The sequence below is a fragment of the Pseudorasbora parva genome, chromosome 11, assembly GCF_024679245.1.
Source record: "Pseudorasbora parva isolate DD20220531a chromosome 11, ASM2467924v1, whole genome shotgun sequence".
Taxonomy (NCBI): domain Eukaryota; kingdom Metazoa; phylum Chordata; class Actinopteri; order Cypriniformes; family Gobionidae; genus Pseudorasbora; species Pseudorasbora parva.
Window position 1 is genome coordinate 43,611,017 of NC_090182.1, and position 19,229 is coordinate 43,630,245.

Consider the following 19,229-nt stretch of genomic DNA (forward strand, 5'->3'; position numbering starts at 1 on the left):
TACTATCCCTTTAAAGACAACATGCATAATAGCACATGATCTGTGGCAGAACAATGCTGCACACTGGTGGTAGCTTTGAGTTAAAGCACCTCTTCTATGCAGTTAGTGATTTTTCCTCTCATTCATTATTCTCATTTAAAAAACGAATACAGGATAAAACTAAAAGCCATTAATAAAATTTAGCAGATTGGCAGAGGACGCATCTGATGCAATATAAAAGTAAAGCCAATTTAGTACAAAATACAAAGACAATTTAGTTTTCTGTAAACATTCAGTTTATTATAAGACAGATTATATTTGTAGAAGACAAAATGTAGGACACATGTTCCCCTTTATCCATGTATCCATGATCACAAAACATACAATATGTAGTCGTATAGTTGCATAGATATGGGCATACCTGGATTTGTATACATAGATATTTTAAGAACATAAAACATCTGTAACAATTAAGTAAAACTTCAGAACTGATGCAGTAATTATAATAAGAAATTAAGATTCACAGAAACTAAAAGAATCTAAAAGCATTAACTTACAACCATTAAAATGTTTTAATAAATAAAGTATCACCCATAGACACTGCGTGAGCTTAAATAGTTCCCAGTTTAAACTAAAAGGTTTAAATAGAAAATGTAATAGTATGTCTGTCTATCAATGATACATTGCAAAATCTCCAGCATTTCAGACGGATGGTCTGTATTCATACCCTGTTCAATTTCAGCCAATAGGAGGACAGACTGTGTCAGTTCCCTGAGGTTAGGCACACGGATCACCCGGCTGTGTCTCCAGCTCCTTTAGACCTGTTCAACAGGTCAGACATGATGCCATTAAAATGCCCTACCTAAGCCCTTTCCCTTTCTACACAGAATAAAAGCTGTCAAAGCAAAATCATTCAGCCCTTCAGCGAAGCCTTTAAAGAAAGGACGAATGCTACTCTGAGGCTGCACAGTCACAGTGACAAGGCACATCGGCTTCTGCAATTGAGGTAAACATCTGGCGACTGGGTGAAGAGTTCAGCTTCAATTCACTCAGACAACAATCGCTCAGTATATATCCAAGCTTTATGGTTATTTAAACCTGCACAAGTACCCATAAAGCTGGGTAAATGTCACAAATTAGATATATATATAGATCTCATAATTCTGACTGAATCAGCAACAGAATTAGAGTGGAATAAGATAAGGAGTAAATATACAAGCTAGAGATTGTCTAGAATAAACCATTTCTATTCACGAAGACATGTCGAGCCCTTCATTTTAGCTATTTAAATTAAGCTAAATGTGTAAATGTCATCATACATAATTTTAAGACAAATGTCGTGAGATACAAAATGACTTACAGTTAAGGTCTTGAACAATACAGCACATCTTTTGATTGTCTATCCAGTTTCAGAACCTTAAAGAGATAGTTTGCCAAAAAAGTCAACATTTACTCATAAAATGTATGACTGTGTCCAAAATCGCACACTTCCCTACTATCCCATGAAGCCACGGGAAAGGATTTGTGATTGGCAGTGAAGCGACACAACTGACACTGGTTAGTCATGTGATAATGACAGCATGGCGAACAATGGTACTGAATAACATTCATAACATGACTTGTACTATATAGAACAACTTTTTAAATTATTTTTACATTTGTTAAGTAATTACTTATTCAAAATAAGTACCTACTCACGAGAGCGTGCAATTTTGGAGACAGCCTATGACTTGATATTTTGACAAAAATAATTGAAAAAGGAAGCATGTCGTTTTGGACCCTTTTGACTCACTAAAACACTGTTCAAAATAATATCTTCTATGGAATATAAAAGAAGATAAGATATGAATAATAAATAACATGTGGCTGAGTACGTTATGACAGAATTGTCCTTTTTCGGTGAACTATAACTTAGTTCAATTCAACTATATAATTCTGAGATCCTTTATGGCAACCTTGCACTAAAAGATTCTTATCAGATTTTCAAAATGTAAAAGACCATAAACATGACGATAAAAAAAAAGTAATAGATTTAACAGTGTTGTTCCTTTAGTGTGTGGAGTGCCACAGTGTGACCAAGACAGCACACACACTAACATATTTCTGACTGTGAACGCAGTAAATCGTGAAATCTCTATTAATATTTGTCTGTTTTAGCATTATATAGTGTTTTATATGTAAAGGCACCAACACACTACAAGATAATCGACTGATTTGGGGCCCAGTTCTCCCCTTCCGACAATCCTAGGCAAAGTCACAGTCGTATCAGATTTGACTGTGGTGTGACGTGTGTTAAGAGCGAATTAAGCTGCTTGGAAGAACGCTGGGTCCACGCTGATCTCAGAAATCCTGTCGTGCGGGGGGAGTCACATGCTCCACAGATTGCCATGTTGAAAGAAGCGATACCCAAACTTATCCAAACCTTTTTTTCCTGTGAATTTTATCTAAAAAACACAATTCTAGCCTTTTTTCTCTTGCCTGTCGTGCACCATGTTTGTTTAATCTAATGTCACATTTAAAGGAAAATCGATATGACCCACTTTATATAGGTGGCCTTAACTAATATGTACTAACATTTAAATTAATAATTTATACAATGCATTGATTGTGTATGTACATGTTTTTACAATGTACTTACATTTTTAAAATGACCTGCATGTAATTACATCAGTAAATCATTTCTGTAGTTACATCTATAGTTACACTGTTGACACTTCCCTTACACCTAACCCTACCCTTAAACTGACCCCTAACAGCACACCTGGCGTTAACTTTACCCCTATCCCACCTCAATATCAGCAAAAGTGTTTTGCAATACAATATTGTACTTATTTTCTGATTTAAGTATATAGTAGTTAAAGGTTCAGTGATTTAGCATTAAGCTTTGTATTTAAACTGGGTCATTACTGTAGAAGAAATGAGAAATTATTTTTGAATTTGGTGCCTTCTAGACTGAGAAAAGAGAGAAAATGTATTTGTGTCTCACGGGGATGAAAGACAACAATTCCCAGAATGCACTGTTTCCCTGCCCTACGAGGCCACTACCAAAGCCACCGCTACTGGATCACTTTCCCACCGCTTTCCTTTTCATAAAATCAGTTCAGTTAGAGAACAGACACTACAATTAAAAACTGAACGTGTCTGTTCAATATAATGTGATTTAGCCGCCGAGCGAGTGTCACGGCACAAACGCAGCAGGAGTCAGATTACATTCACCGTGATGAATGAGCCGAAGCACGGGGGGGGGAAGCACGATCATTCGAATATACTCCAGGGTTTCTACGGATACAAAGCCATATGCTAATCGCTGAACTAACCTTTTAAGGCAACCTAATATAAAGTGAGACCATGAATACATTACAAATGATTACACAACCGTTTCACAGTCACCATTCTGTGACTTCAGGCTTTGGGCATAAGCGATTGCATCACCAACAGTGTGAAACTTTATTTCTTTGGCCCCTGTCTTTGGGTCATAGTAGCCTCCCCTTCGCAAAGAATCAACTACAGAAGTGTTGCATTGTGCCAAAAGTAAATTGACTCCCAGCTCCTTGTAGTCTTTCCATACCTCTTTCAAAGCGTTAACTCCAGCAGTGTCCAGAAACAGCACTGGACTGCAATCTACGACCAATGTGTGTAAACTGGTGTGCTGTAGCAGATACACATTGGTGGACACCTCAATCTCTTGCTTCTGGTCTTCTCCACCTTGTTTCTGATTCCTCTGCTTCTCTAATTTCCTACGCCTGGCCTTCTCTTTAAGCGGATCCAGGCCCACACTGCGGTACAGCGACTTTTTAAATAGAGTCTGGTTGGCATAGTAGATGGGAGCCTCGTATCGGAAAACAGCCATTCCTGGTTGGGTCTGAAGGCCCTTGTAAGACCCAATGTCCTCAAAGAGCTTGCGATCCCCTGCTTGGCCCAGCTGAAGGACTTTGGCAGTCTGGGTTCGGCCTAGCACACAGAACGCAGAGACCAGAACTCCAACAAGCAGACCGAGCTCAGTGTTCACTAGTGCTGAAGTAGACATGGTGACCAGCCAGATGATCGCGTCCACACGATTGACACGCCACATTTGGGGAATGTCCCCAAACTTTTGCAGTGCTCCGCGGAGGTTGACGACTATGATGACGGCCAGAACACATCTGCAGAGTTAAAGAGGATGCAATTAGGAGAAGTATAGTGGAAATACACACAATTTCAATATGAAAACGGGACCGGGTGTAAACCTCAAATATTATAGTCTCAATGTGTCCAAGATTAAGGCCCAATCTTATTTATACCCCTTAAACCTTCTCTTTTCCCTACTACTTCATTATGCACGTTCACATGAAAGGGTAGGGGTGTCTCGATTCTCTTTTGGCTGAAGTGGTAGGGGTAAGGGGAAGGGGCAGATAAACCTTCAACCGAAGATTTTTCGGAACCACCCTACAAACGAAGGGGTATGATAAATGCACAGAGTGATGTTGCCATTCTCTATCGATCACTTATTTGTTGCCTGGATGACAGTTTCTCCATAGACACAAATTTGAGTGAGAAAAAAAAATCTGGTCATCCTTTATAACACAGTCGATATTTAAATCATGTATGTATGCATGTAAACACATTATCACAGCACAACATTAGAAAACAAACCATATCCGTACAGGCAGGTTCGTATCGGCTCGGAATGGAACGGTTAACAAACAAGAGGAACAGTTTGGCCCGATGGAAAAGCAGCTTCACTAGTCTTTTATATTCTGTATTGTTCTGTATCATCGATAGCTCATACGTTTTTGAACTGAAAATGACTACCGTTTTCTTAAGTCCAAATACAGCACAAAACAACATTAGGAGAGTCATTTGTTAAACGTTCTCGCCCTGATTTCTGTTAGATGTAACCTACGCACTTCACTGCTGTTCATACTGGAACAGGTACAAAACACTAATAAAAGACATAATGACGTATAATGACGTTTGATGATGTGTAATGGTGTAGTGGTGTCCCATTTCTTAGGGGAATATATTCAGCCCTACGCCTTACCACTCCGTTTCAAGGGGCAAGGGGAAGGGGTAGGCATAGGGGTGGGTGAAGATGTATAAAATAGAATTGGGCCCAAGTCAAAATAATAAAGAAATAAAAATTTAAAGAAATGAAAAAAGTTCAAGTTTAAATGTATATGTTTTGACAAATCATTACTTTTTTTGGAAGTTGCACTACATTTTACAACATAAAATAACTTTGCCTTGCCATAAAATGGTACAATTATCCAATATTTGAAGAAATTTGTTGACCTTGACAAACAGCCATGATGTCTGCAAGGGTGTCCTCTAGGATATAATTTCCTATTTAATATTTTGGTCATATTACATGACTTTGTTTTAGTGTATTAACTGCTTCACTATTGTTTAATTTGGCTAGAGACCATAATACTAGAATTTATAATTATATTATTAGGAGGGTTGAATTTCCAAATCAGAAAGTAAATGCATGTCCATCATAAGTGCAGGGCTTGACATTAACTTCTTTGCTCACCAGCCACTGTGGCTAGTGGTTTTCTAAAATGACTAGACACTTATCTTTTTCACTGGACACCATTCTGACATTGATAATATCTCATAATTGGCAAGCAGCATTTAGCAGCAGGTTTATTAGGCCGCTGTCACTTTAGACCTAAAGCACGGCTCCATTATACTGTTACACAGAAGTTATTTCTTAACTGTTTATGTTCGCTTAAAACATAACTGGCTGTGAGTGAATACTCACCAAGACCAGCATTTCAACATTATTTTGTGTCGATTAGACTGTTTAAGCAAAAAATGAGTAAAATTATGAGCAATGCACACAATCCCATTGTGAAATTCAAGCCCTGTAACACCAATAATATTCATCAGGAGCAAATGAAGCAAAAGCAGGTTTGTGTGTCAACTCACTTTTGGAGAGATGAGAGCAAAAAAGCACAGCTGGTATTGTGTATCTTTTCTGAGGAAAATTAGTATGGGAAGCAGGGCTGCACGTTTTCAAGTTTTTCATTAACCGTTAACCGAGGCCCTTAGCTGTTAATACTCGGTAAACCATAGTGTGCATCAGGGTTATTATTTTTAGTTTATTAAGTTGACGACCGCCATCTCCGTAGTGAACGCGCCTATAGAGAGAAATGCACATCATGGATTACATAATCAGAGAGTAGCCCATTTCTTTTCGTTTTAAATTGTTAAAAGACATTTCAAGCTTTCTTAAGATATATTTCATGTCTGTGAGGCGTACGCTGAGTTTTGTTAAATTAGGATGAGATGCGCTCCAGTTCACGAGCAATGAAAGTGCAACGCCTCTCTAATGATGCCCGGGTGTTGGCTGTTAAAATGTAAGTCGCACTTTTTTCATAGTTTGGCTGGTCCTGCGACTTATAGTGAGGTGCGACTTATATATCAAATTTAATTCATACAAGAATAAACATAAAGCCGCGAGAGAGGGCTCTATGCTGCTCCTGTAGCCTACCCTTGAAAAAGAAAATAAATGAAAACAGAAAAAAAAGCTCTTGTGACCGAGCGTTCGTGCAGTGTTCGCCTAAAATATTTAGTCATAAGAAAAACAATAAACGACAGCCGTCTGAACATTCCTTCCTTTATTCTCCGTCACACATGTAAATCACCAACCTGAAAAACCCCAAAACCCGCGACACTCCAGTACCAAACAAGTGCGCATGCTCCAACCTATCAACCTATCTAAAAAACATTGCACACATACATAACGAGCGCCAGTGCATACCAAATGAATACATTATGCGAGATCAAATAAAGTCTGTTACACTCTTAACTGAAATATTAACTTAAAGACAACAACTTAGAAAGACTGAACACAAACAAAATGCCCCCATAAAGAAAATCCAATTCTGCAATTACAAACTGCATGTAGTAAAATATGCAGCCGAGAACGATTCACACAGTGTTTGACTCGCGCGTCTGAGCCTCTCCCGGCAGAGTTCAAGCATCTGTGGACTCGTTCCTTCAGCTCTGGCCATTTTGCTTTCAGTCCGCAATTAGCTTTTTTTTCTTTCTTCATTACAGTTAAAGTAACCTCTGCTTTTTGCTAGTCCCTCACAAGTTTCTCACTTCAAACTTTCTTTCTTCTGCTCCGTTATGCACAGCAAGGGCACGAGCGGATGCGCGCCTGCGCACGCGGCCCCCGCTCTGCTTCTGCCCTAATGCTAATTATTTATAGTCCAGTGCGACTTATAGGCCTATATGTTATTTTCCTCTTCATGATGCATTTTTTGACTGATGCGACTTATACTCCGGAGCGACTTATAGCCTGAAAAATACGGTAAGCACTGCATTGCAATACTTGCATTTTGCCCCGTCACTCTCAATTTTAAAGTGTTTCTGTTTTATGTTAAATACAATGAGGCATGGTATGCTGACTCTATCTTACATAGCTGGCATACAACTTTATCTCAACAATTCGACCTCCTACCGACAAAAATCCAAAGTACTTCCAGACATGGCTTTTTAGATTTTGGAGTTAAAATCTCTTTCTCTGCTGCGGTCGAGTTGAGCGCTGCACTTTCTGCAATCTTCTCCGCAAGACGCGTCAACTTTCAGCAGCGACTCCTGTGACCCGTCCCCGAACCCTCTACTCCGCAGGCGTTTTTGTCCATTTTATATTTGAAAATTAATTTTCACCTTCGAAATTAGTTTTTTTAAAACCATTCGGATATCTATTTGAATTTAGAATATTCATTGACAGCCCTACATTGCACTTACTTTATTATTTCTGATGTCTTTTTAAAACACTACAATTGAAAAAATATATATTAAATATAAAATTCAACCTGCCAAACCTTCATTTCAATTCACTGCTTTTTGTTGTTTTTGTTTTTTTTAAATAAATAAATAGATTCTGACCCACATTGAAAATGTATTACCAAGTTCATGCAAAAGAAAGCAACATAATTTATACGTACTTCTGCAACGAGTAGAAGAGAGGTGCGATAACAAGCAGGACGAGCAGCAGCACTAGAGCGGTCACCAACCCCGAGACCTGGGTCTGGCAACCCGTGGACTCCTTCACTAGAGTTTTGGTCAAGGCGGCGCTGGTCGTGAAACAACGGAAGAAGGAAGGAATGATATTACAGAACCCAATGGCATACATCTCTTGGTTAGGGTCCACCATATAACCATGCTTCTTGGCAAACATCTCTGACAGAGACACAGTAATGGCGAAACCAACGATGGCAATCGAGAATGCATCAACAGCGATATTGGGTATGAGAGACCAGTTCGGAAGCTGTGGTGGCATAAAGCCCGTGGGAATGTTGCCGGCTACATCCGAACCATAAGTTTCCTTAAATTTTCCGAAGTGGGAAGCTAGAGTAGCAGCAATGACCACAAAGAGCTCAAAGGGAATAGGGGCCTTGAGCTTAGCCTTGAAGCGGTTGTTGAGCTCTTTCGTGGGTACAAGTACAAGCAAGCAGAGCACGCTTGTTATGAGGTCACATATGTTGGTATGATCCAGATTCTTCAGCAGACAGATCCAGGTTTTTATGAGCGAACCCCAGCCTTGGACACGAGGTAGGTGAAGCCCCAGAAAGTACTTTATCTGGGATGTGAGGATGGTGAGAGAGGCGCCAGTCGCGAAACCGCTCAACAGAGAGTCGGAGAGGAAGACTGAGACAAAGCCAACCTGTAAGAGACCCATTAACACCTGCAACCCAAGCAGAGCAAGACATTAATGCATTTAGAGATTTTAAAAACTTCATAGAAGACTAACCTTGATAGATGAACTAACCTGGTAGACCCCTGCTGTGAAAGTTAGTGTTGCTCCCACCATGATTGCATAGCAGCTTCGGTCACAAACTGGACCAGTGCTGTTGTCCACAATTCCTATGATGGTCTGATTGGTGTCCGATTGGTATCCCGCCAGAGTAAGTTCCCTGTCCACAACCTGTCCCACCAGAAGACACAATACCCCAAACATCCCAACCGATATGTGCCTAGAGGTTCCCAGCAGGGCGTAGATAATGCTGGCAAAGAAGGAAGTATAAAGCCCATAAATAGGGTCTTGTTCTGCCAGTAAAGAATAAGCGATGGACTGGGGTACCAACAGGATGCCGACGATAAGGCCAGACATGGCATCCCCAATGATCCAGTCTTTGAAGTGATATCGCGGAAGCCATTTTACAATCGGGACGGAGTCTATGAGCAGAGCTTTGGCTCGCGCAGAACTGCAGGAACACTTTTTTCCCACCTTCCTTCTCAACACATCCTTCCATGGCACCTTTTCTTTTACATGCTCTTCTAAAAGGAAAGGAACATCCGGCCTGGTCCTAACATCATCCTCTGCTGAAAGACTATCACAGACCTCTTCAGCTGGCATAATGTCCAGAAACTCTTGCTGAAACAGGACAACAACAAAAAACCACATAGATTAATTTGACTTGAAAAGAATACAGAAACAGGTTTGTATTGCATATATAAACATATGTAAGACATAAAGGGATTCCCAAGATGATAATAAACTACTCACTGCCTAAGAAAGAGATTATAATTAATTCATGAATAACTGTCAGTACCAATAGACTTCTTCATCAGAGAAAACAGATGGCAAATATTTTCACTCATTATGACCGCAGCATCTGGCAGAGTCTCGCTACTTTGCCAACTAAAGGATTCAAAGTCTATTGAGATCTGCTGCATGTTTGTTCTTATCAGTGAAGCAACATTGGAATTCAAATTTTATTTGCCTGTGATTTGGATCACGTTACGTCAAAATTCACACAGTAGTACCATATGAGGACCATAAAGGATTAATGATTATATAGAGCAGTAAAAAATGCACTTTGGGTGAATTGTTAACTACTACTTAGTGTATGCACTAGGTTATGCCACTTATGTACTGCAGAGTACAGTACATTAACTACTCAGATAGACTGATTTCAAATATTGCATGTGTACACTGAAGACATTTATCTCTGCATGCTCTCTATCACACTTCTTATATGTGTCTTAGATGCTTAGCACCAAATACATTTCCTATGGACTGCAGCTTGAATTCTTCATTTATCTTCCAATACATACATGTGAAAAAAGGTCATACACATCACTGATAATAATGTTTATTGTGCATATTTATTGATCAAATGTTTATTGTGCAGTAAATTAGCATATAAGACTTTTGAAAAGATTTTGAAAAATCAGCTTTGCCATCACAGAAATACACATTCCCAAAACTGTAAAGAAGATCTATCTTTGTTGTTGTGTTTTATTAAAGTACCGGTACCTTGGTAATACTGAACAATAAGGTTTCATTTGTTATCATTAGTTAACTACAGTAGTTAAAATAAACTAACAATAAGCAATATATTCTTACAGCATTTATTAACGTTAGTTAGTTAGTTAGTTAGTTAGTTAGTTAGTTAGTTAGTTAGTTAGTTAGTTAGTTAGTTAGTTAGTGTTGAAGTTTATAGTACATTAACTAACGGACCATACAGCTTTTGATCTTACAAAATATATTAGTACATGTTGAGAATAACATTAACCAAGGTTAATACATGCTGTAAGTGTATTTTTCAACGTTGGTTAACTAATGTTAAAAAATTTAAAAAACATATTTAAAATAAAAAAAGTTATATTATATTATACAATTTACATTATATCTTGTTACAGTGTTATTTACAATTATTGTATCACACCCCCCCCCCCCCTCAAAAAAATATATATAATAAGGAAACAAGATAATCTTCATGACACTAAGCAGAAGTGTCACAGTATTTCCAATTACAAATCAGCCTGATCATTAAGTGCTTTAAGTCAAGAGCAGTAATTGCTGTGGAGATGCTGAAGTTCTTAGAGCAGAGGAGCAGATAAAAAGGCCTGATGATGTCCTAAAGAGCGACTACAACCATGCTTGGGAAATGATGATGCCTCCCTGCAGAAATATAATCAACCTTCCCCAGCGGTTGGAATAACCATCCCACAGAGATTCCCATTGAGAGGATAGCCCAAGGTGGCCAAGAGTCTTTCCAGACAAACATCTTTAAGTCAGTTTTTCTTTCTTTCCTGAAACTGTGATAGCCGAAAATAAATAATACACAACTTAAAGGGATAGTTCACCCAAAAATTAAAATTCTGTCAATAATTACAAGCCCTCATATCGTTCCAAACCCGCCAGACCTTTTGTTCATCATCTTCGGAGCACAAATGAAGATATCTTGGATGAAATCTGAGAGCTCTCTGACACTTCTAGACAGCACTTAACATCTTCAAGGCCCAGAAAGGTAGTAATGATAGTTACAATAGTCCATGTGACTCCGGTGTTTCAACCTTAGTTTTATGAAGTGATGAGAATAATTTGTGTGCAAAAACAAACAAAAATAACAACTTTATTCAACAATTTCGATCTGGCCTGTGTCAGTTTCCTACGCAATTAATGATAGAATAACAGTTTTGGGTGAACTATCCCTTTAAAGTTACAGAGTGAAATGTCAACCCAGGATGAGGTATGAGACTATGAAGCTTTGGGGGTGGACTCGGGGCGTCAGGGGTTACTCTTTTTGCGCAAGTCGACTTGCATAGGCCATCTGCAGCCATATCAGGCCATCCTTAAAAATATTTTGGTTTGCAGTAACAGTAAAAATTTTTTTAAAAAGGGTCGGTAGGTAGGTCTATATTTTTTTTTTTTCAAATTTTAATACAAAAAAAATGTAAATTTTTGGTGATGGTGATTACGTAGGTATGAATTTAAACAAATTGGCATATCGTGACATCACTGACTGGGTCTTCAAGCCGTGCCTTCGGGCGTGTAGGCTAATTGCAGGCTATATAGACCACAAACAAATTGAAATATTTGTCAAAAACATGTTTATTGCATAAATTTCAGGTGCATTCTTTAAGAAAAGTGTCCAACCACCAGCTAGCTGTCATTGACTCAAAGCTGTCAACCCTCCCTTTTTTTCCGGGTTTCTCACGTATTTTAGCTCTTTTCCCGCTGTCTTCCCGTTTTAGTATTTTCCCGTGATATGTTTCTTATTTTTACGCTCGATTGTGTTAACTCAGAACACGCAACTATCTGTGTCTCTGAAGTGGCTTGCACTTCTTGCCAGACCAACGCATCTGGTGATATAGACTAGTGCATTTGAATATTAAAAAGCAAAAAGTTGTTTTTATGAATTCAATTAATTAAGTAGCCATAACCAGCTATTCAATCAAGAGCAGTGAGTCCTTATCTTTTGTTTGACAGACAGCAGTAAAGGCTACTGCCCCTTTAAGACCTAATACAGAGATATGCATCGTCTTTCTCAACTGTATAAAGTTCTCTTAAGGGATATAGACTGTCTGATGGATACTCATCATGATCGACATGTTGACATACTTTTTGTGTGAGTTTGTCGTTCAAACGCAAGACTTGAAAGAACTCAATATTTGCGCGCTGTGAGACGTGCGCGCGCTGCACACAGAGACAGATCTCCTCTCACTGCAGAGGGTTCTCATTCGCGTCTTCTGGCGAATATACGGAGTGATGATGGCGAAAATGACTGGTCATACGGCAGCACTCGCATGCATTGAACACAGTTTACAAATATAGACCGTTTTGCCCATGTTTTCTTTTATTATCGCTGTTGTAGTGCACGTGTATCCATCGACAGAACCATACATCAAGCATTATTTTTCAAGTTACAACCAGTGCCGCCGCTCCCACCACGCGCTGGGGTCGAGCAGAACACACGCTACCCATAGCAACGCGTTATGACAACGACATTTCAGACTGACAGAGACAAGATAAACGGCTTTTCCGCCATTTGTTACTGTTTTGTACACGTTGTTATATTAATTATAATTCAAAATCTGTTTTATTCGCCACCATATAGAGATGATAAATGTTGAGAGGGGCACTTTTGATTCATTTTCAAAAAGGGCAGGGGCTCAAACTAAGCCCTCCCCTCTGCAGTGCACTTGCCTGGTGTGTGTAACGTGTCCATGGTCCTGACTCCTGTCACACAATGCGGCGAAATCTCCGACAGGGCTTTAACAGTCTAACGTTACAGTGAATGAGAGTATGAGCCGAGCCGAAACGAACGCACGTGCAGGCCATAGTGTGACATCCGTTAACCATAGTGTAAACATAGATGACGTCACGGGTTTTTCTATAAACGAAAGAACGTAGCCTTCGTTTGTATGGCCCAGGCAATTTATACATTTATAATACTTACTAAAATATAATTCATATTATTTTATTACTGTTGTATTAGTTGTTTGAAAAGTAAAAAAAGAAATTGGTCGGTCTTAAAGCCAATTTACAACCGGCAAGTCGGTCGGACTAAAAGGAAAAAAAAATAAAAAATTGAGTCGGCCCTAAATTGACAGGGTCGGTCGGGTTACGGCAAACAAGAATATTTTTAAGGATGGCCTCACCCTGTACCCCAAGACTGGTTTCCTACTGAAGCTAAGCAGGGCTGAGCCTGGTCAGTACCTGGATGGGAGACCAACTGGGAAAACCAGGTAGCTGCTGGTAGAGGTGTTAGTGAGTCCAGCAGGGGGCGCTCACCCTGTGGTCTGTGTGGGTCCTAACGCCCCAGTATAGTGATGGGGACACTGTACTGACAAGAAAGCACCGTCCTTCGGATGAGACGTTAAACCGAGGTCCTGACTCTCTGTGGTCATTAAAAATCCCAGGATGTCCTTCGATAAAGAGTAGTGGTGTAACCCCGTCATCCTGGCCAAATTTGCCCATTGGCCTCTGTCCATCATGGTCTCCTAATCATCCCCCTCTCGTGATTGGCTTGATCGCTCGGTCTCCTCTCCACCAATCAGCTGGTATGTGGTGAGCGTTCAAAGTTTTAAATATGGATATTTCTCTCACAAAAACACATCACTTTGCTTTAAAACCCCCTGGAGTCATATGGATTACTTTTATGATGGATGGATGCACTTTTTGGACAACCATTCACTTAAAACTTGGAAGAGCAATATATATATATATATATATATATATATATATATATATATATATATATAGCTCTTCCAAGTTTTAAGTATAAATATATTTTTTTTTCTTTTTTTTTCTTCTTTTTTTTTCTTCTTCAATATAACTCCGATTGTGTTCGTCTGAAAGAAGATAGTCATATACACTTAGGATGGCTTGAGGATGAGTAAGTCATGGGATAGCTAATTTTCCTTTTGGGGCCGTCCCTTTAAAATGCTATGTCTGCATGTATGTTAAACTAAAGTATAATTTGGGTTTAAAGGAGTAGTTCAATTCAGAATTTAAATTTCCTTGAAGTTTGAGGCAGGCCACAGTACAGACAGTTACAGTAGTCCAGACGTGTGTTATGAAGGCGTGGATTACGGTCTAAATCTTTAGGAGACAAAAACGGATTTAATATCGCAACTGATCTCAAATGAAAGAAACTGCCTTTTACCACTCAACTGATTTTTTTTCTCTCAAAATGTAGTGATAAATCAAATGTAACCCCTAGATTTCTTCCATTAGGTTAAACACTGGCAGAGATATAACCTAAATTAAAAGGAGATGAAGACCTGGTTGGGCCTAAAATCTAAATTTTGCTTTTGCTTTCATTTAGTTGCAAAAAAATGATTTGCCATCCAACATTTGATCTCCTCAAGGTCACACATTACATCCAAGGGATGACAACTGTCAGTTCTTGCCAGTAGATAAAACTGTGTATCGTCAGCATAGCAGTAGTAGGAGATCCTATATTTCTTACAAATGGCACCCAATGGCAGCATATAAATTGAAAAGAGAAGCGGGCCTAAAATAGACTCTTGGGGCACACCACATAAAAGGGGAACTGATTAAGAAGACAACTTCCCCATGCTCACAGAGAAGATTCTGTGTTTGAGATAAGAGCTCAACAACTGCAAGGTGACACCCTGAATACCCACCGCCTTTTCCAACCGATGTAACAAGATACTGTGGAAGATTGTTTCAAAAGCAGCGCTTAAATCCAACAAGACAAGCATTGTGTGCAAACCGGTATTGAGGATTTACAAAAGGTCATTGCTGACCTTCAACAATGGGTCTAAAAATATTGAGAGCAGATGGGTCAAAATGGGGGTTCCTTAGCGGAGGGTGAACTACTAAATGTTTAAACCAAACAGGGACAATTCCATTGGCTAGAGAACTGTTAATAATAGCCATTACAGATAGACTCAAAGTTTCAAACACTTCCTTACAAAGACCAGTTGGGATGACATCAGACTCGCAGCTTGAACATTTAGCCTTATACAATATCAACTAGCTGAGCAGAGGTAACTAGAACATGTTAGTGAATCGGTTGGTGAGCAGATCGAGGGGGATTATATAACACTGGCTTAATAGCCTTGATTGCCAACATTTTATCATCAAAAATAAAATTAAAGTTCTCAAGTTTCCCGAGATGAAACAAGAGAAGGAGCTACACTAGACCTATACCACTCAAAAGTTTGGGGTCAGTCTTTTTTTTTTAAAGAAAGTAATACTTTTATTCTGCAAGGATGTGTTAAATTGATTTTAAAAAGGTGATAGTAAAGATATATATTGTTAGAAAAAATATCTATTTTGATAACTTTTTTTCTTCAAAGAATCCTGAAAAAAGCATTACAGGTTCCAAAAAGATGTTGCAGCACAACTGTTTCCCACATTGATAAGGGAGCATCAAATCATCATATTAGAATTATTTCTCAAAGATCCTATGACACTAATAAACACCACACGTATAACAATTGATGCAATAAAAATATTTTTTTACATATTTACTACATTAGAAGATTGAAAACTAATTGATTGATTGAAAACTTTATCAATATGCAATATATAAATAACATGTCTGCTTATGACCAAACAAAATGTTTATTATGTTTGTATATGATACAGTTTATATACATTTCCCAAAATGTCCAATTTATTCTCATAAATTCAGAAAAATGAATTCCCCCAGATTAAATTTACCAGAAATGTCCCACCCATTTGCAATGCCACATCTTAAAAATAGTGCTAGTCGAGCATTTGTGGTTATTTTTATTTTATAATTTTTTTTAGCAAATGACACTGTTTCGCAGATACCACTCTGATTCCTTGACTGGGATTGTGTATAGCTTTCTGAAGCTGCATTGGAACTGCAATTTCAACCTGTTGTGCCCCCATTGAAGCTTACTAGGCCCATATGGAGAAAAATCCTGAAATATTTTCCTCAAAAACCTTAAAGGGGGGGTGAAATGCTGTTTCATGCATACTGAGCTTTTTACACTGTTAAAGACTTGGATTCCCATCCTAAACATAGACAAAGTTTCAAAAACTAATGTTGGACGTTTGATGGAGTATTTCTGTGTCAAAAATACTCCTTAAGGTTTCTCATAAGTTTCAGAGAGTTTTTTTTGAGTACTTGAAAAAGGCTCGACTTGACGTTAATAGAGCAGAAGGTCCTCGTACGGGCTCTTCTCCCGGTAGGGTGCGCGCGTGACTAGAGCGAGAGAGAAAATGCACACCCATAAACATGAACCGATTTGAACGCAGAAATGACGGGAAGCTTCACAACATCGCTTCAGTCGCATCGCAAAGTGGATCTCCACGGTCACTGCTGTCACAGGACTTCACCAAATCATACCAAAGAAGTGTGTTTTTGACGGAGCGTTCCCAGCGATAAAGGTTCGGTCCTGCTTTGGAAGCAGCCGGTGAGTAAAACTGCTTCAAATGTCTGTGCTGTTGGCTATCGTCGCGTGAGTAAACATCAGTAAACGACACGATCGCGTGCTTCGTCATTCAAATGCGCTAACGGTTACTCCATTGTTGTTCAATGTATAACGTTACACTAGTCTGACGTGCAAAACCGTTTTGCTTGCTACTGCTAAGGTCGCATACAATAGTCCATAAACCGAATCATGTCCTCATAAACTGCGAGTAAAGACGCACAAATGTTGACAGGCCACTAAATACAGTACATACCACAGAGACGGACGTCCTGCTGTTGCTGTTTCTCCTGTTCAATTTATTTCAGCCTGATTCTGGATCATATATCTATTAGCTGAGATCGATAGCCATGAGTTTCTCCACGCTTGAGGACGTCACCGCTTTGTGCGCTCGTCATTCTTTAGCTCCGCCCACATGATACGCCTCTAGGCGCTCGTTTTTTTCCGGAAAGAATGACTGCATCACATGGCTAAAAATCATACTAAAAATGCGTCATCGTATTAAAAAGCCTCCGTTTTCACAGTACACACAACGACGCGAAGACAGCGTTTTCAAATTTATCCGCTTTGGAGAGCGTTTAAAGAACGATACGTTTTCATTGACTTAAAACGCTGTCTCAGTGTGGACGGAAGGCCAAAACGGAGAGAAAAATATACGTTTTCAAATGAAAACGTATTAGTGTGGACATGGCCTGAAACTGAGAGTCCCCCCCCCCCCCCCAATATCTTTTCGACTAAAGAAAGGAAGACATGAACATCTTGGATGAAATGGGGGGGGGGGGGGAGTAAATTATCAGGAAATGTATCTACTCCTTTAACAGCTGATCATTGAAATGAAAATGTTTATTGCACAAAATATTTGTCCTGGCGTAATTAGCCCCAAAATATAAAACTTTCTCAATTAAATTAAGGAAAGGTGTCATGAATATGCTACACATTGTGTGATTTTATTGCTTTAAAATCGTTGTAACACCCATTGATCATTGATGCAATTACATGCAAATGTGACACAATGGGGCCGACACATTTAAAGTTTAAAGTTAGTTAAAGTGCCCTTTTGTTTGCACTTTGAGGTCCAGTTGTCAGACGGGGCGGTAACTTGCGTCACTGAACATGATAACGTTCAGTCTGGACATACACACACAGGTCAAGGTCTTGCATTAAAAAAGAAAAGACATGTAGAGTCAGCCCATTACTGGTTCGCTTGAAAGTAGCCTACTACGTGAAACCTCAAATTCAGACAAATCAATCAAATGACATCACCAAGGTTACGGATGGAGATATATAACATTTATAAAAAAAAATATAAACCGAGTGTAGGCTATAGTTATACTGGCGTGTAGGCTACACACATAATCTCGTCTTCAAAGATGCCTCGAAATTCCGATGCCGTAGCCTAATTGAATGATCAAAACGTTTTGTTTACACAGAAACGCCACGTTGCAGAAAGCACATTTTTCATTCTCTCTCTTTTTATTTGAGTGTGTGTGTGTGTGTGTGTGTGTGTGTGTGTGTGTGTGTGTGTGTGTGTGAATTAAATTAAAAATCGCAACATTCAAAATCAAAGTCTGACTATAACGACATGCAATGACTTTATAAACGTAAACAAACGCAAAATTGATAAATAACGGTATTTATCCAATATCACTTCAAGCTATAAGCAAACTTAAACTTCTCGTAGGCTATAATCGCATACAATTTATGAAAAACGTATGGAAATATTTAAGTACGAAAACTAAAGCCCATATGAAAGAAACGACGTAATATAACAGTGGTGTGTTTCATGCTCTGACTTCATGAATGGAACTATTGAAAAACAAAACTGCAACGTGTACAACTGACTTAAAGTTACAATATATCCGCTGAAGGAAAAACTGTAGAGATTGTGTTGAAAACTTACCTCAGACCGTCTGTGCTGCGAGATCGATTCATTTAATCATGGTCATCCGGGAGAACATTTAATCACTCATGAGTTTCGTCTGACTGCATGTAAAGATGTACACTAGTTCAGGATCTACTCTGTGACATATAAAGCCATGCTAAATTCCTAATATCACGTGGACAGCGAAAAGCTATTACCAATTGTCACGTGACTGCTAATTCCTAGCTGGATCCGAAGATTAAAACACTGCTTTCTCAGTATTCACAGTTTTCGGAGTTCGACAGCACAACAAAGTTTTGACACAGATCCTGTGTCCGGGTTGCGAATACTACGGCGAAGGCTTGAGTTATGAATATTCATTTTGCTCGCCCAGTTGATCGATTTGATTGGCCACAAGCAGATATAGGCCAGTGTGACGAAGTTTACTGTGCTGAAGGTTTGGCTCATGCATATGAATAAGTCTAGTTAATAGTCATAAATAAACCTTCGCAATAGTAGGGTGTATAATTCATACGTAGCCTATTTAATTTATGGTCACCCAGGTCTAAATAAGAAATTAATAGGCTATGATGTCAACTGCTTTGATTTACCTTTGAATTATAGGGTAAATGGTTCATTAATGTTACAAAATGGTATAATTGTATAAAATGGTCCTACATATCCTAAATTTTTGATGATATTTCTAATGAATTAATTGTACAATTTCTAA

The 19,229-nt window shown here is 38.9% G+C and overlaps 1 protein-coding gene across 1 annotated transcript; it reads right to left on the reverse strand.

The window, feature by feature from the left end:
- Positions 1–263: 263 nt before the first annotated feature.
- Positions 264–18,839, reverse strand: slc26a2 (solute carrier family 26 member 2). The gene is made up of 4 exons (XM_067458046.1): positions 18,539–18,839; positions 8,744–9,349; positions 7,920–8,659; positions 264–4,121 (listed from the first exon to the last, which is right to left on the reverse strand). Exons 2-4 carry the CDS (start codon positions 9,329–9,331, stop codon positions 3,347–3,349), a joined length of 2,103 nt encoding a protein of 700 aa, XP_067314147.1. The 5' UTR covers positions 9,332–9,349; positions 18,539–18,839; the 3' UTR covers positions 264–3,346.
- Positions 18,840–19,229: the final 390 nt, after the last annotated feature.